Genomic DNA, 24,169 nt, shown 5'->3' with positions numbered 1-24,169 from the left:
ATATCTATGCTGGATTGTTTTCTTAGTTGAAAAATTTATAGTTACCGGGTGTGGCCTGTAATACGAGCAAAAAATTAAGACATAGATCCTACTCGTCAAAGTGTACAACATTAGTTCAGCGACTTTTAAAAATAATGAAGTCTTTGAATCTTCCTTTTTTCATACAAATTAAATACTGCTATCAATGTACACCATCATAGAACACAACTGACGTCGCCTGTCACGCTACAAACATTAAGCATTTTGCTTTACATTGCTTCTTCGAATAAACTTTAAAAATTAATAAAAATTAAAAAACTAACTATTTTTAAAAATCGCTGAACTAATGTTTTTTTTTTTTTTATACGACTGTGGATGGCAACGAGCAAGTGGGTCTTCTGATGGTAAGAGATCACCACCGCCCAAACATCTGCAACACCAGGGGTTTGCAGACGCGTTGCCAACCTAGAGGCCTAAGATGGGATACTCACGTGCCAGTATTTCACGGCTGTCTTTACTCTCCACGCCGAAACACAACAATGCAAGCATGCTGCCTTCACGGCAGGAATTAGCGAGCAAGATGTGGTAGCAATCCGGGCGGACCTTGCACAAGGTCCTACCACCTGCAATGTTAATGTTGTGTTCAGTTTTGACGAGTACGATCTATGTTTTAATTATTTGCTCGTATTACAGGCCACACCTGTTATAAGTCCGGTCACTTCCATGTTTTAGTTACTGTTATGATCCGTGTCGGTAATAAACGTTAATTTTCTAATGTGTAAACAAAGTTACGAAACAATGACCGGAATGGGCCGGAAAGGATAGCTGTTTAAGTCATTACGTGGGTTAAGGATTGGTTTATGATAGTTATACATAATCCCTTGAGGTCACATGGTCTATAATAATACAATACCATACAATGACTCTTTATTGTACACCAGAAACAGTAAGCGAAACAGAACATAGGTACACAGAGAGAAAATTACAAGGTACGCAATAGGCGGCCTTATCGCTTAAGAGCGATCTCTTCCAGGCAACCTAATAATCGTCTTGTCCAAAGGTATCCCACTTTCCACTAATACCACTAATTCCACTAAAAATGCGAATGTTTGTAAGTCTGTTTATTTGTTACCTTTTCACGTCTAAACCGTTGGATGGATTAAGATGAAATTCGGAATGCAGATTGATTGAGTCCCGGGAATGGGAAAGAACATAGGATAGTTTTTATACCGCAAAATTGCATATTCCCCGCGATAGCGATAAACAAATCTAAGTGGATTGAGTTACTGGCAACACCTAGTTTAAAATACTCTAAAGATGAAACATACGCGTAAGCGCAGGTACCTATCCCTTAGTAGTCTGTAGACGAAACATAAAATAAGTTCAAGTCAAATTTTAGTTCTACAAAATGATTCTGACGTAAGAATGCGTGCGTAAGTATGGAATGACAAGTCTTCTAGGAAATACCTTTGAACATCTTTGTTTTTACAAGCTTTTATTTATGTAGTCCGGTTGTCTGTCTGTAGTCAAATCTTGCAAGTTAAATTCGAACAACTTCCAGTAGTCGGATACTGAAATTTGGCGTACTTATGTATATGGATACAATAATTTGGTAGTGACATTCTGGTAGTCCAGCTAGGATCGTCTCCGCAGGACGGAACTCTTCAACGGTTAATGACATCGAATCGAAATTTGGTATGCAAATGTAGTATGGGTGACAATAAGAATAAGAAAAAGAAAGAATAAAAATAAATTTTATTGCAACAGTTAATTAATTTACATTTCATGAATGGATTAAAACGATCAAACAAATATAGCACTGCGACAGATTTCTTAAAAAACAATTTCTCGTCTCACCTACACTAGGCTAGGCCTGTCTTGTAACTGACACTACAAACAATGCAAGTAAAGTCAACAAAAAGTACATTCAGCAAAAAAAGCATGTATTAAAAATGTTTTTTTTTTTTACCAAAACTTATTTTTGATCACACTTGCTCGTAAACAGTGTCGTAACATGCAGGCTACCTTATTTGCAACCCCCCAAATAAAACCCTCGACCCTAATGTGCACCATGAAACCAAAGATCGGTAAATGTGTCATTGCGCGTACAAATTTTCTCGTCATGAAGCCCAAGGTCGGTAAATGAGTCAATGCCCGTACTAAGTAATGCTGCTGCGCCGTGCGCGCGCTGCTGCAAGATCACATACGCACGGGCGGTAATGGAATTACGAACATCGACTCATTAAAGCCCTCACAGTCTTCGACTTCGGGCTTCTAATAAGCTCTCGTTCGTAATTCCTTATTTACCGCCCTTAAGACGCAATGTACTTTTAATTTAATTTAAAGGGAAGAAAAAAATTAAATCATTTAGTATTAAGTCTCATACCAAAGATGTGTAGGTACTTACGTGTCTTTATTGGTAGAAATTGCTAAAAACAATTAGAGACACAGGAAGTTGCCAACGTTTCCCATTTTCTCCTTTATTTATGTTATTTCAAATAACTGTACTATCCCAACGGAAGCAAATATTTCCGGACCCTAACCGTAATAGCAACCCAAAACATTTAATTATATGAAAATTATTTTCATTACTTCAGGCTGCGTGAGGCGTGAGCCCGTAACTTAAATATCATTAGTTAAAGGATGTTTTGTTTTATTATCTAGCCACTCACAAGCTTTTGGCAACTCTAGTTGCCTGTCAACGCTCTTATTTTGTTTTTGTTATATGCTATAGAGTTCAACTCAAAATTCAAAGCATGTGAGGTGAGTGGCTAATAGCGTCCCGCCTCTGCGTCGCACGTGTACAATTTTCAAGAAAAGGTCTCTTATCAAAATTACATCACATTTTTCTGTTGCTACAATATCTGATTTACATAATACGTAATAACCACCGAGTGGACCCCCACCAACTCGAAAAGGCGAGCTGGCTGACCTAGACGGCGATGGCGGGATTATTTTAGATCTGAAGCTTCAATTTATCGTTATCAATTTATAGCCAAAATTCTATAAGCATCATATTCTTACGCTTCCTTAGCTAAATTAAAATTCCTCAAACAAAACAGCGTTTCCTTACGCAATTAACCTGAAAAATTGAATGATGTTGTTAAAAACTCAATTAATTAAAATCTTAATTAGACATAGCGCCTTTGGATTTAAAAAAACACAGCCGGGGTTGAGAAATTAACGAGCCTTGCGAACACGGCAGTCATTAGGACCGTGAGTAAACAGCTTACGGTTAAAATTGAAAGCGGAACTGCGGATCAAAGCTGCAAAAGTGCAACCACCTCGAGTTTTTATTGTACGACTAGCCTCTGCCCGGGGATTCTATCGTGTTTATAACTATTTAATCTGACATTTAATTTGAAATTCCCGTGGTTTACATCGGGGTTTTAACGAATGTCACAATAAAAAAACCCGTGCCAAATTCTGTGTCATTAAAGGCAGCGCGGTTTTGGTTTTACATAAACCCCGTGGGAATAACGAGATAAAAACAAACCCCCCGACTGCCTTTAAAAATACTGAAACGAAGAAAACAAGTTTAGTGGTCTAGAACTTTAAGTAGCTTAGGTACTTAAGTTTTCGTCGATTTTTGACAAGTTTTGAATCGTATCTCCTACTTTTGCACTACAGATAGAATTATAAGTGAAATGGCTATCGGTTTTTATCTACCGGATATTGAAAAAAATGAATAATTAATTTTGTATGTTTTTTTTAAACATTGTCTGAAAAAAAAAACACTTATTTCGTATCTCTATTGACTTGGAAGATCTAACATTTACGAAATCTACATATTTGGGTTCGTCTTTGACGTCTCTAAAAACTGGTCGAGGGTTTTCATTTTAAACTAATTAACACAAAATTTATGTCCAGTAAACCAAATTAAGACGTAGCTGTGTCTTCTACGATATTAGCTTTATAGTCAGGTTCTTTAACTTGGCTATCCGGTCGGTTTTGAGTGGGATAATAATCCTTATGTCACTAACCTTGCCTATTTTAAAGAGAAAAAGCGAACACCACATGAAGGAACTAAAACAATGTAGCTCTGTATTTAATACAAGTTCTCCGGGCCAGTGGTGGCCAAATTGAATTTACTTCTAACTAAAACTTTGACGCGGGTAGCGTTGCTATGGGATACGCTTGCTTTGGTATCTTTTGTGTTTTGCTGAAACATTTACTGTTAATTATTGGTTTACAGCCCCTTGTATGTTGATGATATGTTCATTGAAGTATTAGTTTTCTGGGTAGGCTGAGATGATGACTGAAATAGGTATACGTATTTAATAGATAGTTGTTGACCAACTTCCAGTCAGATTGACTTGAAATTTGGAATACTTATGTAAATCGCGTGACAATACAATAATCTAGTAGTGACGTCTTGGTAGTCTAGCCAGGATCGTCTCCGCAGGACGGAACTCTTCAACGGTTAATAGCATCGACTTGAAATTTGGTATCCAAATGTAGTTTGGGACACAATGCCAGTACAGTCAACAAAAAGTACAGTCAGCAAAAAAGCTTGTATCAAAAATTATTTTGTTATGGTTAAGATATTGTACTTATTGCTCTTAGAGCCTCATGTACCTAGTCACACGATTTTTATAAACACCTAACTAATGTTTGTTGTAATTTTTATTAGTCATCATTTTTTGCAGATGGAATCGTACCAAATTTTTGGGTTCTCCTATTGAACGCTACGGAATTGCTTAGAATTGCTTTATAACAATACCGAACAATCAAGGGACTCAAAATACACTGTGACTATTTAATATTACATCTAGACTTTCAAGAATTATGCGAGCAGGTATTCCCTCAAACTCTCTCCATACCATACCAAATCCAGCTCGAACAGTCAAGTTCTTATTTTAATCGTGAACTGGCGGGACACTCACGTTCACATAAAATATAGACACGACACCGAGTAGTGTCGTAAGTAGTCTAAACTTAGCTTTAGTCAAAAACAGGCTTCTACTAATCCCTTTTATAGTCCTAGCTACAATGAGGCGGTGCATATACAAGACCCAGGTCCATCCGTTTGTGCACATTCAACTGCTAGCGCAGCACACAGATTTTATCCTGCGTTGGCTTCTATTAGATTACATTATCATAACTCATCATACAATATCATTCAATCTATCCTATACAAATATAATAGAATGAAGGGAAACATTTATCAACCACAATTAAATAATCCTGCTGAAAGATTCCTGAATAATTTTAAGTTTTGCTGCATGTAAGTAAACGAAAAACCGGCCAACTGCCTGCTGGTGCTTAATGCAGTATTTTGGATTGAGAACAATTTTTTTTTTCATCCTCTGGCTGTCGATGGCTGATTGGCGAGAGTCCTTTGTTGCGTGCCTTCCCACATAATAAATTTTTGTTGACTGCCATCTAAACTACATTTTCAGATTAACATAAGTACCTATGCCAAATTTCAAGTCAATCCGACTACTGAAAGTGGGTCAAATTTAGCTTCCAAGATTTGGCCTAAAGAAATAAATAAGTAACTCAGGAGACGTTACCATGGCAACAAGGTAAAAAGTTGATTGAGCCAAATATATCGAGGGTTCCCTGGTCAAACCCAATAACTCGAAATAATAATTCATAAAAATTTCGAAATTTAACTTCTACATAGTGTTCTTTTTCAATAGTATTGACTATTTTGACTTATCGGGTTTGACCAGGGCACCCTCGTATCAATTGTTTTTGATTTCAGGTATCATAATGACACCTCTGTGTACTGCGAGGTCGGCACGGCGCCAACGAGTCTGGTGCACTTGGGGTCAACATTCAGATAAACGTGGACTTGTTTGTCGACGGTCGAGAGATGGTGCAGATTAGCACTGGCTTGGCAGATGTTACAGGAGTTGGAAACAGTTGCCTTTAAATAAAAAAATCACCCGTCGTAAGCGTTCATTCCATCGACATCATGTTGATGAATGGCAGTCTTCGACGGTGCGTTTTAAGCGGTCTTTTTAGCCACGAACTTGCAAAATCTGGAACGAGCTTCCCGCTGGGATCTTCCCATCGAGTTACGACTTGGGTGCCTTTAAGAGGCGAGTGTACAATTTTCTGCAGGGCCGACAACGACTGGCATCACGTAAAGCGCTGCGGATATCTATGGACAGTGGTGATCACTTGACATCAGGTGACCCACTAGTTCGTTTGTCTGGCCTCTCTAACATAAAAAAAAATTGACAGTAAAATACACAAGTTTTTTTTTTACGGAACACTACACCAATTGACCTATAAGTCCCAAAGTAAGCAAATCTTATGTTATAGATATAGTCATCAGCATTAATATCTGCCACAGTGGAGCGTGCAAAAATATCAGACGCGTCCTTCCGGCCCTAGAAATGGAGTCGTATCAGATATTTATGCACGCTTGTTCTGTCAGCTATTGCTGCCGGTGACTGTACCAGGCAACGGATAAACAAAGTTAAATATATAGATACATCCTTAAAATACATTGTATTTTGTTATCTTGTGCTGCTAATTTTCAACAAACCATTATTATTAATATTATTATTAAAATTCGTATTTAACACCCGGGGTGCTCTTTAATCACTTGGCTATCCATTCGTCAATTCTTTGTTCACTATAATTTTTGTTCCATGTACAATACAATACAAAGACTCTTTATTGTACACCTGACATAGTAAACGATACAGAAAACAGATACACAGAGACTATTTGGGTACTTGGGTTGTCAATAAACTTATATTAGTATCAGCATCAGTCAGAAGATGACCAGTTCTGGATTTATGAATTAAAATGCCACAATTAAGCGCGCATAGGACGGCGGATTAGCGCAGCGTAGGACGTCCACCAACAAGATGGACGGATGACCTGGTTAAAGCCGCAGGTTTACGGTGGATGCAGGCCGCTGCCAACCGAAGCAACTGGAGGTCTGTGGGGGAGGCCTATGTCCAACAGTGGACGTCCTACGGCTGAGATGATGCACCCTACCGGCTCACAACTCTCACGACGGTCAGTCCATCTAGTGGGAGCCCTGCCAATGCTTCATCTTCCGGTTCGTGGTCGCCACTCGGACTTTCCTCCCCCAATTATTTATTCTTCGCGTCTTGGTAAATTACATTATCAAGAAACCTAATTTGTCTTTCTCAAGATAATCTTCTATAATGTCAACAACAGTAAACGTAAAGAAAAGCAGCTCTTCATACTTTTATTAAAAAAAAAGCTTGCCATAGCTACTGCAGGGGATTATAAACGCCGCCAGCTCTCTACAGGGAGCAATGAGTGTCATTATCCTCACCGCAGTATTGCAGGACATCGGTTAAAAGAAGGGTTTCAACACTACCGTGGAGAATGGCGAATTTATCTAGTTTCATACTGTTTTAAACTTTCACGATGCTCGTATCTCAAAAATTATAATACTTGGTCCGTATTTACAACTATCTATGGTTGCTAAAATTGCCTTGACATTTTGCGTCTGTGGTCAGGAGTAGACTCCTCGCGAGTCCGAGAGTCATTTTAATAATGTATAATATGTATAGTAAGCCGTGGTGGCCGAGTGGTTTGACTTATGCCCTCTCAAACAGAGGATCGTGGGTTCAAACCCCGGCTCGCACCTTTGAGTTTTTCAACACATTACACACATTACATTTTGAAACTTACCACGAGCTTAACGGTGAAGGAAAACATGAAATTCAAAATTCAAATTCAAAATTTATTCAGTAAATAGGCGCAATGGGCACTTTTACACGTCATTTTAAACTACCAGCGCTTTCGGAAGACCATCATTGCAAGAAGATGCGCGCAAAAACTTGGAGAAAGTCATTTTTCATAATAAGTAATATAATTACAAATAAAATACTTAAAAACTATATTATACAATTAAAGAAAAAAAATTAAAAAAATAATAATATAAAAAATACAGGGATGTATGGGGTCCCTTAGTACATACTAACACTACTATATTCTAAACTATATCTACGTTCAGTGGAAGTGTAGAATGCTTCCACGTCAAAATTTGTTCTGAAATATACATTTCAGGTCAAGTAACCATTAAGCTTTTGGATTTCGAAGGCAAGTTCACGTCTGCCGCCCCCATCGTGAGGAAACCTGCAAAAACCTGCAAAGCAATTCAATGCAGTGTGTGATTTTCCCAATTCGCACTGAGCCCGCGTGGAACTACGGCTCAAGCCCGCTCGTTCTGAGAGGAGGCCTGTGCCCAGGAGTGGGACGTATATAGGCTGGGATGGGATGTTGATGAGTAAGAGAGTCAGGTGTTCTGTTAAAAAAAAAACAATTTTTATTTATTTCATTTTTATTCGTTATTGTTCTGGACAGTGAGTATATTATACCCTCTAGGTATTTGTCAGCGCCAGTCCACCACCTACTTCTTGTGAACTACTTTAAGATAAAACAGTACTTATTCATATTAAACGTAAATACAAGTTCAGTTCAAACGTACAGTATCCAATAGGGTTTTATCAGTTACCATTTTTCTGTAATTTGGAATGATAATGTTGACAATCTTTTGGAAGTATAATGTATGCTAGTAAAATTTAATAAAGGTTGCTTTACACCTAGCTTCTATTTGGCATTGAAAAATAAGTAAATTAGAATTAGTTAGTTAGTGTCATTGCTGTGCAGTCTGCTAATTTATGATATGACGTAATCATAATCATTACATGGATAAGACTGCCTATTCTCTGCCCTAAATTTATAGACACCTATGTTTTTTTTGTAATAGATTTGTGCTGGCGTGTATTTCGATAATAGTTATTTATCCTAAGCGTAATGAGGCATTCAAGTGTTAACGCCCAAGATGAAAATAATTTTGCTCCCGAGTGGCTCATACAACTTTTCACCCCAAGCATTGAGACTTGAAAAATATAAAAAATATATAAATATAATTAAAAAACAACTAGCATAGAAAATGGCGTGGCTTTACAATTATTAACTTCAAAAAATGGCATTTGCAATAAAACACTTAGAAAAGCCTTGAACAGAAAAGTTGCATTTTGCTCCCTCTCGTCAGGGAGGAAAAGTTACTTTTCTGAAGGAGAGGTGTGAAAAGAATATTTGTATCTTATCTAATAATAAAAAATATTCCGTAATACCCCTCCTTCGGGCAGTCAAGGGCAGTTAGGGTAAAAAGGAGTCGGTACATGTTGAGTTAATAAGAAAATTTTCAATGAGTTTACATTCACATAATATTATCAATTTTCATTAGCCTCAATGCCTTTTGTATTTAACCAAATGTTATCATAAAACCAAGAACAAACTTGAAATTAATTACTTCTTTGTGTTGTTTAAAATCCACGATCTGTAGTTATAAACTTTAGTGTAAACGTCGGGCGATCCTTTACATAGAGGATAACTACCAATACCAAGGAATTCAGCATAGTTTTCATTATAATACACCAGCGGTTCTCCGAAATCCATTCTGCAGTGATATCTTTCTCTAACGATAGCACATATTTGGTTATCACCCAACGAGATTGTAGTATTCGTAATATTTGATGAAATGGCTGCACAAACCTGAAAAACATATTCAAAATCAATATTAGAAAAATGTTAGATGCAATACGCGATAGTATCGGAAACTCATTTTAAAATCATCAAAGTCTCATTTAGTCGGTACCGTAAATGTAACGTCAAGTTGCTATTATTATTCTATCCTGTCAAAAAGATATACAACTTCGTGAGTGAGTTTTATGTTAAATAAAGCGGCAAGTGCGGGTCGGGTTCGCGCACTGTCGATTCCGTACAGTCAAAGGCAAAAATGCTGTATACCTACTTATAAAGTAGAGCACAAAAAGTTTTTTTTTTATATATGTCGATACTTACTAAGTTTCATGTAAGTGCCCCTTTACTTTTCTTCTTTTATTCACATCATCATCATCATCATCATCTCAACCGTAGGACGTCCACTGTTTATGTAAATTTCAGGTGTCTATAAATTATGGCTCTCGAGATACAGATACAGATACAGTCTCAGATGGACAGTGAAGCGACAGTAAGAAAGTTCTGTTTGTCGCCATTGGGGTGCGAAACCCAGAAACCATTAGGAGTATTTCAAAATATTCATTATTGTATAGTTACAAAGTACTTTTATCAATTAATATCAAAATAATACAAATCTAAGAATACAACGAAGTTCCATGGATAATTTTGGATCTATATATTATACTAATGTATTAAGCAGTTGAGGGTAAATAAAAAGCTAATTGCCATCAACTTTGTCAGCGTCCCGCGGGAACTTTGCAATTTTCCGCGATAAAAAGTAAATATAAGTTTCTATTAATATAAAATCGGACTAAGTAATTTGGGAGATTAGATCCATTAGAAGGCACTAGATGCACACAATCAAAGGAACAAAAATATAAAAGGCAAAGCTGTAGATCAGAATCTTACTGAAACTACAACACGTAACACTAATGCCCGTATGTATGGACTGAAACAGTCGATGTCCTTTTTGACATATGATACAATACAATAACTCTTTATTGCATACCAACACATAGTAAGCAGTACAGAAAACAGGTATGTACATAGAGATTTTCTAAAGTAAGCAATAGGCGACCTTATCGCTTCAGAGCGATCTCTTTCAGGCAACCTTTACAATGGACATAACTAAAGATTAAATTTTAGCAGGTGGTGCAATTTAGAGTAGATTAGAGCAATATCAAGAATACATAAAACTAACACATACACAACAAATCGAAACAGATGATGATACGAACGGAGCGACAGATTCAGTTTACACCATAACGGCTTTTAAGCGTTAACGCCCCCTAATTTGTATTTTTATTGTACTGTGAGAGCTATGACGTCGTTATTAGCACTAAGTGGTCTTACTTTAGATTCCAAATACGGTGCATAGAAATTTCTCATGACAGGATCTTCTACTTTTCCATCCACTGGACCCCAACCGGCTGTGATAATTGTTATATCTTTTTTCCCTGTCGCGGTAATATCTACAGTTGGTATGCAGATTGGACGAATATAATCTGGAATTGAGAAATTTAAGTTCAACAGTCTAGATAAAAACATGACACTAGTGAACGATGCAAGATCTATTCTTTCTTAGATCATCGTCATATCAGCCATAGGACATCTACTGGTGGACATAGGCCTCCCCCATTGACCTTCAGTTGCTTCGGTTAGAAGCGGCATGCATTCGCTGTGAACCCGCGACGACACTTCGACGACGACGTTTTCGATATAGCGGATTTCCAAACAAAGAAGATTATTACTATCTTATCACAAATACCTGTATAAGGAGCATCTTCAGCAAATCTAATAAGTGCTATGTCATTTAGTTTTTCCTTTTCATTGTAATCCTTATGCGATAATACGTTTTCTATTCCAATGCTGAACGTTCCCTCATGGCAATTCACACCACTTCCATCATCAACACAGTCGGGACTTTTATGGGCCTTGAAGCGGACTACAGTCCTGCGGAATGGGTAAATTAATTATTTAAGTATTTTAAAAATAAGTTTTAGGATTTAAATTAGTCATACTCTGGTGTTAATTTTGTAAAGTATTAAGGTCATATAAATATCAGCAAAAAATAGTAAAAAACGATGTTTAAATTAAGATAGGTAACAAAAATACATTTGACAGCTGTGCAAAAATTTATTTATTCATAATCATGAACAGTAAAAAAAAGCAACCTAAAGTTAAACTAGAGGTATATCGGAAGATCAAAAATTTTTTTTCGGATTACTGCAAAATTTTGCTCAAAAGTTGGTTCCAAGATCCGCACTTTCTTTTCGATTTGAGGTTTCTGAGGATCAGCTACCAATTAGACATTTTAACTTACGGTCTTCCAAACTGCTTAGTGAAACTCAGCGTAAAGCACTGTGCGACAGAAACTGCGTATCTGCTACTGATCAGCACTGCATTGCGAAACTTTCCCTTAATTTCCCTTTGAAATTCTACTCTCCCTACCCAAGGAAATATTTCAATTTCTTTCATTTTCCCATCTGGAAATATGAAAAAAAGTCTTATCTCTTAAATAGTCTGTCTACAAAGGGCTCTTTTACAAAAACTCTTTCGGAAAGACCATCATTCCACATTAGTCACTGAGCCAATAAAGAAAGAACTCAAACTTTTCACACTGGCACACCATAGTACATACATCACTGATAATGTGCTTACAAACTACTAGTTGAGCGCAATGTCCCAAAGATTATCTTGGCCTTCACTACCAGACTATACTCAAGAGTTGCGATCTTGGGCCCATTCTCGCTGCAGCGGTGCCCCTAATACGCTCTTTTCACTGCTCGTGTTTACCTCTTTACGTGTTGGGCTTGATGCTCGATACTGATGACGTGAGGATTTCTTTGAAAAAACTTATGTTCTTACTTTTAACGAGATCATTGGAGTATGAGACGCCGCAGCATCGTGATCGGGGGTCGGGAGGTACAGATGTCAGCTCACACTTGCGCACATCCCAAATATCAGGACAGCATACCTATAAGACAAAAAGAATATAATATAGTCTCACTTACGACTTTGTCCTATTTGACAAAGACCCTTGAAATATGTACTAGCACATTTTGATCTATTTAGAGTGATCCCAAAAATGATAGTCGTCATAAGAAACTAAATGTCTACCAACTTTCTGCGACAAAGTATAAGCGAAGTGATTCAAAGTAGAAATATACTGCTAGCACTTTTGAAACCATGTTCAAAATAAATAAAATAAAAAATCATTTATTATCAGGCGTTTAACGTTCATAGATGTCAACATTACAATTAATAGAAATAAAAAGGGATCACGAAATTTGTTAATAACAATTATGCTTATAAGGGGATAAATCAAAGGGGATATCATTTTTGTTATATTTTTTAGGTTTATTTCGTTCTTATAGTGGTTTTTATTTGTAGTTTGTTACGAATACGTTACGTATGAGTAAATATTATTATGACGTGTAACACGCGTAAACAACTGATCGATATGAGTCATTATAATAAAATTGTTGTTTTCATCACGAAAATATCCTCGTTTGTGATATTTGTAACATGAAGGGATCTTACAGCCGCACGTTGTGATTTTTTTTTCATACTAATGTTTTGTAACAACAAGTATTTGATTAGATAACATACTTTAAAATGAACTGAACTCATTGTATCTTGCTTCTCCGCTACCTATTAACGAGCTTTTATTGTTAGCGTTACTTTTTATTATTTATACGTGCACCGTCATTCCAATCTTCATACTCATATACCAAAATTCAAGTAAATCCGACCAATGGATGCAGATCAAATTTAAATTGCAAGCTTCATATTGTTTAAAAATTCAAAAATTCAAAATTATTTATTTTCAACTTTTATTTTAAAACTAGTGTTGAATCCTCCTTTTAAGTGAAGCACTTGTATTAGGAGGAATTCGCTCTTTCATACAAGTTGTTCCAAAGTCAAAAATAATAGCTAATATAACTAATTAATAGTTCTTAAAATAGTATATGCGACTGTTACAAAGCATTTTAATAAAATATCCTACACAGTTTACATATTAAGCAACAAACAAAATTTTTATACCTTATATATTCAGATACAGACATACCCACAAACACATCTTCTGAATATGTAAAGCTTCCAGTTTATCTTTATCCGACCTAATAAAAAGTATATTAAACTACGAGTACTACCAGTTACCTTCATCATTCATTCATCCCAGCCTATATACACATACGTCCCACTGCTGGGCACAGGCCTCCTCTCAGAATGAGAGGCCTTGGGCCGTAGTTGCCACGTAGACCCACTGCAGATTGGGAACTTCACACACACCATTGAACCAGTTACCTTTCTACTCCGCAATCACAGTTAGTTGCTGTTTATTGATATGAAACTTAACTATGAATCAATAAATTTAATCACAGAAGGTACATTTTTTAAATCATATCTTTTGGGCCCGATGTAGAGACGAATTAACATGTCACCCAAAATCACTTAAATTTTACCTTTGGTATAGCTCCGTCGAACCCGCATGCCGATTTCCTTAGTAGATTAACTTCGTACTTGGTAATGGTTAGTTCCGATTTCATCGCCAGGTCCCACAGAAATCCGCATTCCTGGATTGGTTGACACTGCCCTGGCTTTCCATTTGGGGTTGTACAGGTATCTATGATAAGGTATTTCATTAAGTGTTGATTGAAAACATCTTAGCAATTGAAGACAAAAAGGTTGAAGTTTTAAAAGCGAAGTAGCAGGCTGCGTCAGTAAAAATAAAAAAAAATATTTCCTTTGAACATTGAGATTGTTTTATATTTTTAGTAATATTATGAATGCGAAGATAACTCTGTCTGACCGTCCGTCTATCTATCTGTCTGTTACCTCTTCACAATTGAACGGCTGAACCAATTTAAATAAAGTTTGGTCCGGAGATAGTTATAATAGACCCTGATAGACCGTGAGAAGGTAGTACTTGCAGTAGCATAAACCAGGACGAATAAATCTCTTTTATTGAAATCGGGTTGTTGTAGCTTTTATATCAAAATGGGGTACCTAAGTTCTCAAATATGTATTAATGTAAATACAAAAAAAGAACTTACCAGCATGAACGCTGAACACCAAAAACGCCGTAACAATAACTGACAGCCACAACTCCATGTCGAAGAATGAGATTTTCAAACACTCCCACATAAAAGACATTAGCTAATGAATCATTTATAGCTTCCTTCCTTAAGTGTACACAAATAAAATCTTTTCTTGCGATTGAGAACCAAATGAGGAAAAATGTTGATCTAAATTCTAAAACTCGGTTCTTAATAATGTGTATTTATGCTATTGTCCACTTGACTTGCGTATATATGCGAATACTATTAAAATATTCAGGTTTATCTTGTTAACTATAACTTTAAATATTCAAATGGAACCTAACTTAAACTAACCTAAAATCACTCTCTACAATTATTTCATCGTCAAAATGGCTTGCTTTGAAACTTGTGTCTTTACAAATCACTTACCATTTCGTTTTTGGAATCATTGGTCATCGTGTTAAAATAAAACTTTACAAGATTAAATTCGTAATTGTTTATTTTCTCAAGTAAAATTTAATATTGATTATCAAATTAACAGCTTACCTCTGCTTTTTATTCTTTAAGTTTTACACTTATTTAATATTAATTTAATAGAAAATGTATTATAATAACCAAGAATCGATACTATTATCTAATGACACCTTCAGATTGCTTAAAATCCATTTTTTGTAGCTATAAACTTTAGTGTAGACGTCTGGAGATCCCTTACATAAGGGATAACTACCAATACCCAACAATTCTGCGTAGTCATCATTGTAATACATAAGCGGTTCTCCCGTGTCCATTCGGCAATGATATCTTTCTCTCACTATGGCACATATTTGGTTATCACTCAGATTCATTTCTGTATTTCTTATCAGGGATGTAACAGCCGCGCAAACCTGAAATCCATAATTAATATTGTAAATGCGAAAGTTTGTGTGTTTGTATGTTTGTCTGTCTTTCACGCCGAAATCGAGCGACAGATCGACGTGATTTTTGGCATAGAGATAGTTTATGGGCCAGAGAGTGACATTAGGTAGTTTTTATCCCGGGCAAATGCACAGTTCCCGTGGAAACAGCGCGCGATAACCGAATTCCACGCGGACGGAGCCGCGAGCAAAAGCTAGTTTCTTAAAATATTTTTAAATAAAGATATTATCTGGCATAATTAATACTTAGTTTTTATGCCACAAGAGCAAATAGCCTGCCACACAAGGACTCTCTTTCCAAATTTGTCCATCTTCTTCAAGCGATCAATTTGCGATTGCCATTTTAATTCGCTCCGTTGTGAAAGACAATTGGTAGTTAACAGAAATAACAAAACTATTGACAGACAGACTATTGGTAAAATCATAACTATCAACTGTTTATAGAAATAGTGTGAAAGTCGAAGTATAAGTAGGTTAAGCTTGTCCGCTTAGTAAATTGAACAGTACTTATATTAGAATACCTATCTTTTGCTGTTCGTTTATGAGTTATTTACGAAAAACTAAAAAATGGGACCTTTACACTCCCCCCCCCATCCGCATCCATCAGTAATTTTAGTATGTGGTTTAAAACACCATTCCCTAAACAACTATGCCAAATTTCGCTTATACACGAGTTTTTTTCCCTGAGAGGCAGTTTTTGGTCTTCGTTGGGTAGGCTATAACATTATCTATCGTTATTTATTATTATTAGTTCGACGAATAAATTAATTTCAGTCTTACCGCAGATTCCAAATACGGTGCGTAGAAGTTTCTCATCACGGGTTCCTTCAGTTTGCCGTCAACTGGACCCCAACCAGAAGTGATGATTGTAAGATCTTTTTTCCCAGTAGCAGTGACATCTGCAGTTGGCAGGCAAATGGGTCGGATATGTTCTAAAATAAAAAGTTTAGAAATGAACACAAGTAAATAATAAATTACCTGGGTAGTTAAGAGTCACGTAAGTCATTTTATCTCTGGTGAATTAAGATTTCTTGAATATCATCAATATCGTTTTCTTTGGTACCTAACATAATTTGAATCGTTATCAATTTACCTAACTTTGAATCGTTATCAATTTTCCGTTAAACTCAGTAAGTTCGTTTTTATTTGTTAATCTGGTATATTAAGAACAGGCAGAAATCAATTGTTTCAAGAATTTTTATTATAGTACGTACCTGTGTATGGAGCGTCTTCTGCAAACCTTATGAGTGCTATGTCGTTGAGTTTCTCTTTTTCGTTGTAATCCTTGTGTGGTAAAACGTGTTCTATTCCCAGACTGAAGGTACCTTTATCGCAACTGACACCACTTCCATCATCAAAGCAGTTGGGGCTCTTAAAGCGCACTACAGTCCTGTAATTCAAGCAAAATTAAATGATACACCTCATATAAAATTTAAACATTAAAATCAGGTAAATAAAAGCCAGGACCTAGTGCATTTGGCCATTAAGGTGGCTAAATAAAAAAATACAAACTAATAACAGCAGTACACTATGCAAGGTTTACTCTCTGCTCTGTGTTGGCGAACACTTGATATTTTATAAACACCGGAACTGTCTAGCTAGGTGGTTAAAAATATTTCGATACACACTTGTGTGAGTTCGATTGATAAGTACGGTTGTATTTAAATGTATATGAGCACTTCATTGCCGCTGTGCAACTCAAATTTGGTTTTAAACTATCCATGAGTATGTAAAATGATGCAGTTCACATGTAGAAACTTTTTTTTAAATTATAGCCTTAAAAGCAGTCATTTTGGAATGTTTTAAAAGCTTGACTTAGCTTTGTACCTACTAAAGGTACTAAACAAAGTTTAGTAGTGTAAAGTGGAACTGTCAAAATTGAACTAATTTTTTTTTTGCAAGATGGCTTAACACTCTAGCCTAATTTTCTGTTACGTATTTATCATTAACGTCATCATCATTAGCCTATATAGCTGTCCACTGTTGGATATAGACCTCCCCTAATGAGCATCCTTGCGCCTGACCTTATCTAGACACATCCAGCTTTTACCAGCAGCCTTTCGCAGATTGTCACTATACCTGACCGAAAGGCGTCCTTATTTACATTGCCGAGACGCGGTCTCTACCGAAGAACTCTTAATCCACCTGTTATCGGTTCTTCGGCAGATATGGCACACTCACTGCCACTACAACTTACTGAACGTGTTGTGTGTAACGCATTAAGTATTATTTTAATATTACGCTTGATTCAATTGATTGTCAGCCAAAAAACTTAGACTTACGGTCTTCCGAATTGCTTAGTGAAACTTGGTGTGAAGCATTGTGCCACAGATACTGCGTATCTGCTGCTGATCAGGATGGCGTTGAGGTATTTCACTTTCACTTCCCTTTGAAACTCTACTCTGCCTATCCATGGGTACATTTCAATTTCTTTGATTCGTCCACCTGGAAATCAGAATTGTCTTCTTATGATATCATCCCGTGACTATTGTTTTGCAATTGGTAGCTTTCATTTTAGGAACAATAATTTATTATAAAAATATCATGCTCTTGGGTTTTGGCTCGAGACTTGGGTTATTAGGGCACGGCCACTTCACCACGGGGCAACGTAAAAGTAAAACGACATTTATTTATTTACTAGCTTTTGCCCGCGGCTTTGCCCGCGTGGAATTCCCTCGGGAACTGTGCATAGTTCCGGGATAATAAGTAGCCTTTGTTACTCTCGGGCCCATAAACTATCTCTATGCCAAAAATCACGTCGATCCGTCGCTCCGTTTCGACGTGAAAGACGGACAAACATACCAACGCACACACTTTCGCGTTTATAATATTAGTATGGATGAATTTGTTCAACCGCCTCGACTTGGCAAAAAAATTATCAATTAGATCTCTGCCACAGAATAACTAATAGTACTATCGTAAAGTAACGCCTGATGATAAATAAACGCAAAAATGTTTTTCTTACTTTTAACGCCTTTATTCGAATTCGTGACTCCACAGCATCCTGATCTAGGGTCAGGAGGCGCAACCGTTCGCTTGCAGTTGCTCAGTTCCCATTTATCTGGACAGCATACCTATGTAAATAAGCAAAGATAAATGTAAGAACATATTTATGGCGGAAGATCTGTTCTGTAGATAGATCTCTTTGTATTTCCTTCTCAACATTAGAAATCATATTGTTTTGCTGTCACCATTGTTGTTTTTTATAACCCCCGACGCAAAAAAGAGGGGTTATAAGTTTGACGCTAGTGTTGTTTGTGGCATCATAGCTCACAAGCTGATGGACCGATTTCGATGCTTTTTAAGCGAAAGCGTGTTTCCTTGTGGTAGGTAGTTGTTAGCTAAATGTGTCATTAAAATCGATCATGCCTTTTTTGACATATTAAACTTTTAAATGACAGAAGAAGGGGTTTTTCTACTTTTTAAGTGGATTAAGATATTATTAATTACATTACATTGTTTTAAGCCCTCTGGTTTTTTTTATTTTTTATTCGACTGGATGGAAAACGAGCAAGTGGGTCTCCTGATGGTAAGAGATCACCACTGCCCATATACACCTGCAACACCAGGGCGATTGCAGAAGCGTTGCCAACCTAGAGGCCTAAGATGGGATACCTCAAGTGCCAGTAATTTCACCGGCTGTCTTACTCTCCACGCCGAAACACAACAGTGCAAGCACTGCTGCTTCACGGCAGGATTAGCGAGCAAGATGGTGGTAGTAATCCGGGCGGACCTTGCACAAGGTCCTACCACCTGCAAATGAGACAGCTGTTAATGAGACACACCTGTTAATGAGATTATTATTTACATACATATCGTACATGCCTTACAGGTTTCCCGTGCTAAGAGTCTCCAAGCTAAGACAGGGACAGACGGACAGATAGGGGATGGACGGACATGACAAAACTAGTAGGGTTCCGTTGTAGCCACTACGAGTATGACTACGGAATACTAAAAACTACGAAACGGGATGGTTGTACCTTCTTTTGCCTAACTTTTTGCCTATTTTCGGTTTGGCTAATCTTAGATAATATAATATTATTTAATCTAATCGCTCATTTTACCTAATTTTCATTTAGGTGAAAGTAATTTTGTATAAGTACAACTAATTTTATATAATTTTGTTTCGCCTAATTTTAAATGTAATGATTGGTTAAAATAAAAATCGACAAAGTGAGTTTTAAGTGAAATAATATTCAAAAAACAAGAGTTAATTATGAATAATGAAATTATACAAATCGACTTTAAAAAAAAAAAAACATTATAGTAAAAGATGTTAGACAAACTGATATTAGCCAAAAAATTTTTTGGACAAGTCAAGGGAATACCGAACGGGATTCCTATACGAGAAACATGTTTAGCATCGATGTTTATTTCTGCTGTATTCTAAAACCGGTATAAATACGATGAGAGCGTCAATAATTCCGATGCGATTAGAGTAAGACAAAAAAAAATCACCAAGTAATCAAACTCGTTCTGAGGCCGCATCGAATGAAGTAAACATAATTTTGCGACGAAAACATTTTTCAATAGGAGGAAAACTAGCAGGTGAGTCATGCGATGGAAAACTATGGTGTTACCTTCTCGCAATAAACGTCACAGTCACAATGTAATCTGACATATGAAAGTCAATACGAAATTGATGGTAAGTATACCTAAGTTGCACACACACATTTTTTTGCGAACGGACTGATATAAATTAATGCAAAATTAATGGGTTCCTTACGCAACGTTAATTGGAGACCACGATGTAATTTCTAGGGATTTCCGAAGGATATACTAAAATCCCAGAATTTCAATTCATGTGTGTGTTCTAATGGTTACCGCTTGCAAACCCCGATGCAAAAAGCGGGCTAATATAATTTGATTGCTTAATAGCGACATCTCTTGTCTGGGTGAGCGGTTAGTTCCGAAAGAGTGTGACGTCCCTCGACGAAACATAGATGTCGCTAGTGCTGCTGCTTAAGTAGCATAATAGAAATAAGCAACCTGAGATATGTATGCATAGGAAAAAATGTCTAGATTCCTGTCCAGCAGTGGTGTATGGGGTTGTAGCACGCAGCACGGATTGCTGAGGACCTGGGTTCGATTCCCAGTGCTGGTCTCTTTTTCTGGTTTTTCTGTGCATCCATGTCTCAGTTTGTATTTTCGATTTTAATGAAACATATCAAAGACCTATCGCTAGAAAACCTGCTTTCAAATAAAAAAAACCGCATTCAAATCGGTCTGCCCTATACAGCTACGGCTATATAGCTACGGTGCCACAGACAGACAGTCAGACAGACACACATAGCGGTCAAAATTATAACACCCATGTTTTTGCGTCGAGGCTTAAAAATAAGCATAAACATAAGCATCTTGTATAAGCTTAGCTATCATAAGGTCGCGGGTGAGCAAATATTTTTTTATAGTTCCTGAAATAAATGACTTGAATTGAATTGAATTAAATATCATGTTTAATTGTCTGTGGCATCGTAGTTCTCAAACGCATTGTCCGATTTTGGTGTAGTTTTTTTCACGTAAAAGCGAGTTTTCTTGCGATGATTGGCAATGTTTCATTCGAACTAGTTTAAACTAAGTTCTGAGGTCAGAGCTGGTTAAGTTATATAATATTAATAGTAGGATTTACCTTTTGTGTGGATCCATCCGCTGCGCATGCCGATTGTCTTAGCAGATAAAGTCCTTCGTTGGTGGGTTTAGTGGATATTTCTCTCAGGAACCCACAGTCCTGGAGGGGCTGGCATTGTCCAGGTTTCCCATTCGGCGTCGTACAGTTTTCTGTAAAATGGGATATCTTCTTTAAAAATTCGGCCAAGGGCGAGTTGGATTCGCGAACTCTCTTAGTACTTTCTCTGAGTGAAGGTGAGCGGTTAGTTCCAATGGAGTGCTGAAAGTTTCTCGATGAGGGCTAAAGCATAGATGTCGCTAGTGTCGCTGCTTAAGTGACTAAATAAGAAACAAACAAGCTGAGATATGTGGTGCATAGGAGAAATATGTGTCTGTATTCCTGTCCAGTGGTGGTGCAGCGGCACGCAGCACGGAATGCTGAGGACCTGGGTTCGATTCCCAGCGCTGGTCTCTTTTTCTGGTTTTTCTGTGCATCTATGTTTCAGTTTGTAGTTCCCATAGCAAGAAATTAGTTAATTTTAATTATTAAAAAGGATTTCAACACCAAATGGGACAAAGACGTATTACAATTTATGTGACTTTGTCCCATTTGGTGTCGAAATCCTTGGTCCGATACCGTCTCAATTTTAGTTTTTTCTCATGTATTTTTAGTTTAGAATGGCTATATATAAATAGTAATAATTAATATTACATCCCGTCTTACATATTCCTGATATCCATATAAAAAAAATATCTTAGAATATTTTAGATCTCACTAAATATAAAATTGAATAAGCTCAATAAAAAATGCATGACATCGTCTAGCATAAAGCTGAGCTTCATCCTCTTTGTAATAAGAATTAAACAACAACAAATTGATTATATGAAAAACCAGACAATAAACATGATTGAGCGAGGAAACTAAAAAAAATACTTACCAGCGTAAACACAGAACGCTAAAAACACCGTACTAATAACTGACAACCACAAATCCATGGCGAAGAATGAGATGTGCGAAAGATGTATAGGTATTAATTAGCAAAATAATTCACTGCTTCCTATCGCATAATCAAATGAATCTTATCTTGCGTCCGAACGTAACCGCATGAGGATAAATATTGCAGAAACTTTTGGTATTAACGCTCACTATTAGTTAGTACGTATAAAGGTACAGGTTTATAATATTATGTATACATGTCGTAGAAGAATCAACCAATAGGCTATGCTGGCCTTTAAATTCTGCAACTTATAAGTAATTTATAATTTCCACCGTAGTCGGTAGTAGTAGTGCATTGGTTTTCGTGATAGTTTTTCCTTTATCCCTTACAATGATATATGGCAATTATAAAAATAAAAATAAACAACGGTTCAGCTCCTGATCATAAGGAAGGAAGTTTTATTATTTTGGTTTTAGAAATCACGTCTCTGAGAGCTCATGTATAGTAATACCATTTTATGTTACCTAGTAGAATTGTAGATTTTTTTCCTGCTGAAAAAATGAGTGTTATTCATTATGCTGCGGATTGATTAAATATAATTCACAATATTATAATTGCCTAAATTGTATAGTAATCGCCTCAGAGGCTAAGCCATTTTTTCCGAATCAATTTGATGACATTTTCACTCTATTAGATAACTCATCTTTGATACAGGTCCACAGGTTATTCACTCAAATTGTTTATTCACGGCCGCAACAAATATACTGCTGTCTCTTTCCATCGACGAACTTAAAACGCTGCTTGCTTATTTTTTTATTTATTGAGTTATGTGATTCCTTTACTATACGAAATCAAAGATTAAAAAATGCGGATACTCTTCGATTATCCGCATTTTTTATCACTGTACCAGCGTGTTGCATAAATTTCCCCTAGTAGTGTCTAGTCAACAACAACCCGCTTTATTTACCCGCTGTTTCACCACTAATTAATATTTTTTATTATTTTATTTTCTTTATTGAGGAAAACAAACAGCAATACAATCATACATGAAGCTAGTATACATGCAGGTAAATCATGAGCCAGTAAAGTTTTCACTGATATGTCTGCACTTATTAGGAAAATATTATGCACAAAGTAAACAAAGTAAGTTAAACAACAAACGAAAGGAATGATGACATGACAAACCTAATTCCTTGAAAACATGCAGAAAACAGTCACTAAACAACTACAAAGTGCTTCTTATTGCGGCCACATAACTATTATACTTTTGATGAAAAATATCAGTATGGTTATAATCACTTTTATGTGGCAATAATGGCAATAGTGACGACAAGATGGCCTAGTGGTTAGAGAATCTGACTACGAAGCTTGAGGTCCCGGGTTCGATTCCCGTGTCGGGGCAGATATTTGTATGAAAAATACGAATGTTTGTTCTCGGGTTTTGTGTGTTTAATATGTATTTAAGTATGTATCTATATCTATATAATTATATTTATCTGTTGCTTAGTACCCATAACACAAGCTTTGCTAAGCTTTGGGACTAGGTCAACTGGTGTGAATTGTCCCGTGATATTTATTTATTTAATAAATGTGATGCCATCTCTGTTTATTTGGACAAAACAAACAGAGACGACGTCGCGAATAGTGGCAAATAGTGGCATCTATCGAAACTAATAAAAATCACAACTCTTACTGTCCACATTACTATTACATTACCTACCTTGTACCTTTGGCCTCTCAAGCAGAGGATCGTGGATTCAAACCAGCCTCGCACCCCAGAAGTCTTCCAAATTCAAGTGCAAAATTTAATTTGAAATTTACCACGTGCTTTTCAGCGAAGGAAAACATCGTTAGAAAACCTGCACAAATCTGCGAAGCAATTCGATAGTGTCAAAGTCAAAGTCAAAATATCTTTATTCAATTTAGGCTACAACAAGCACTTATGAATGTCAAAAAAAATCTACCACCGGTTCGGAAAAACCTCTGTTGAGAAGAGACTCTGTGTGTGTGGAGTTCTCAATCCACACTGGGCCCGCGTGTGAATTACAACCCATGCCTTCTCATTCTGAGTGGAGGCCTGTACCAGCAGTAGGACGTAAAATAAGCTGGGATGACGATGATGGTATTAGATAGCATACATTACAACATTTTTAATAAACTAAAGCAATTACTTTGCTCACCCGCGACCTTGATCTACGTTTACGCATGAAATGTG

The 24,169-nt window shown here is 36.6% G+C and overlaps 2 protein-coding genes across 2 annotated transcripts; both read right to left on the bottom strand.

Annotated features, from left to right (window-relative positions):
• Positions 1 to 8,719: 8,719 nt before the first annotated feature.
• LOC141440327 (phenoloxidase-activating enzyme-like) lies at positions 8,720 to 14,891 on the bottom strand. Its single transcript, XM_074104833.1, has 7 exons — positions 14,511 to 14,891; positions 13,920 to 14,080; positions 12,319 to 12,427; positions 11,774 to 11,936; positions 11,219 to 11,403; positions 10,804 to 10,955; positions 8,720 to 9,483 (listed from the first exon to the last, which is right to left on the bottom strand). The coding sequence occupies exons 1-7, from the start codon at positions 14,608 to 14,610 to the stop codon at positions 9,238 to 9,240; spliced, it is 1,116 nt and encodes a 371-aa protein (XP_073960934.1). The 5' UTR covers positions 14,611 to 14,891; the 3' UTR covers positions 8,720 to 9,237.
• Positions 14,892 to 14,976: 85 nt separating this feature from the next.
• Positions 14,977 to 22,139, bottom strand: LOC141440328 (phenoloxidase-activating enzyme-like). The gene is made up of 7 exons (XM_074104835.1): positions 21,955 to 22,139; positions 21,039 to 21,187; positions 18,375 to 18,483; positions 17,692 to 17,854; positions 16,624 to 16,799; positions 16,190 to 16,341; positions 14,977 to 15,379 (listed from the first exon to the last, which is right to left on the bottom strand). Exons 1-7 carry the CDS (start codon positions 22,010 to 22,012, stop codon positions 15,101 to 15,103), a joined length of 1,086 nt encoding a protein of 361 aa, XP_073960936.1. The 5' UTR covers positions 22,013 to 22,139; the 3' UTR covers positions 14,977 to 15,100.
• Between the last annotated feature and the right edge of the window lie 2,030 nt (positions 22,140 to 24,169).

The sequence above is a fragment of the Choristoneura fumiferana genome, chromosome 22, assembly GCF_025370935.1.
Source record: "Choristoneura fumiferana chromosome 22, NRCan_CFum_1, whole genome shotgun sequence".
In the NCBI taxonomy this organism is placed as follows: domain Eukaryota; kingdom Metazoa; phylum Arthropoda; class Insecta; order Lepidoptera; family Tortricidae; genus Choristoneura; species Choristoneura fumiferana.
The sequence above is the reverse complement of the archived record's forward strand: the minus strand, read 5'-3'. Positions and strand labels throughout refer to the sequence as shown.

Bases quoted from the DNA above. Each gene is read 5' to 3' on its own strand.
- LOC141440327 (XM_074104833.1), bottom strand. From the start codon at position 14,610: ATGTCTTTTATGTGGGAGTGTTTGAAAATCTCATTCTTCGACATGGAG. The intron at 12,428-13,919 runs GTAAAATTTAAG...TTTGTCTTATAG, and splicing joins TCGACGGAGCTATACCAAAG to GTATGCTGTCCTGATATTTG. The intron at 11,404-11,773 runs GTAAGTTAAAAT...CCCATTCCGCAG, and splicing joins ACTAAGCAGTTTGGAAGACC to GACTGTAGTCCGCTTCAAGG.
- LOC141440328 (XM_074104835.1), bottom strand. From the start codon at position 22,012: ATGGATTTGTGGTTGTCAGTTATTAGTACGGTGTTTTTAGCGTTCTGT. The intron at 21,188-21,954 runs GTAAGTATTTTT...CCCATTTTACAG, and splicing joins AGCGTTCTGTGTTTACGCTG to AAAACTGTACGACGCCGAAT. The intron at 17,855-18,374 runs GTAAGAAAAACA...TCTGATTTCCAG, and splicing joins TTCGAATAAAGGCGTTAAAA to GTGGACGAATCAAAGAAATT.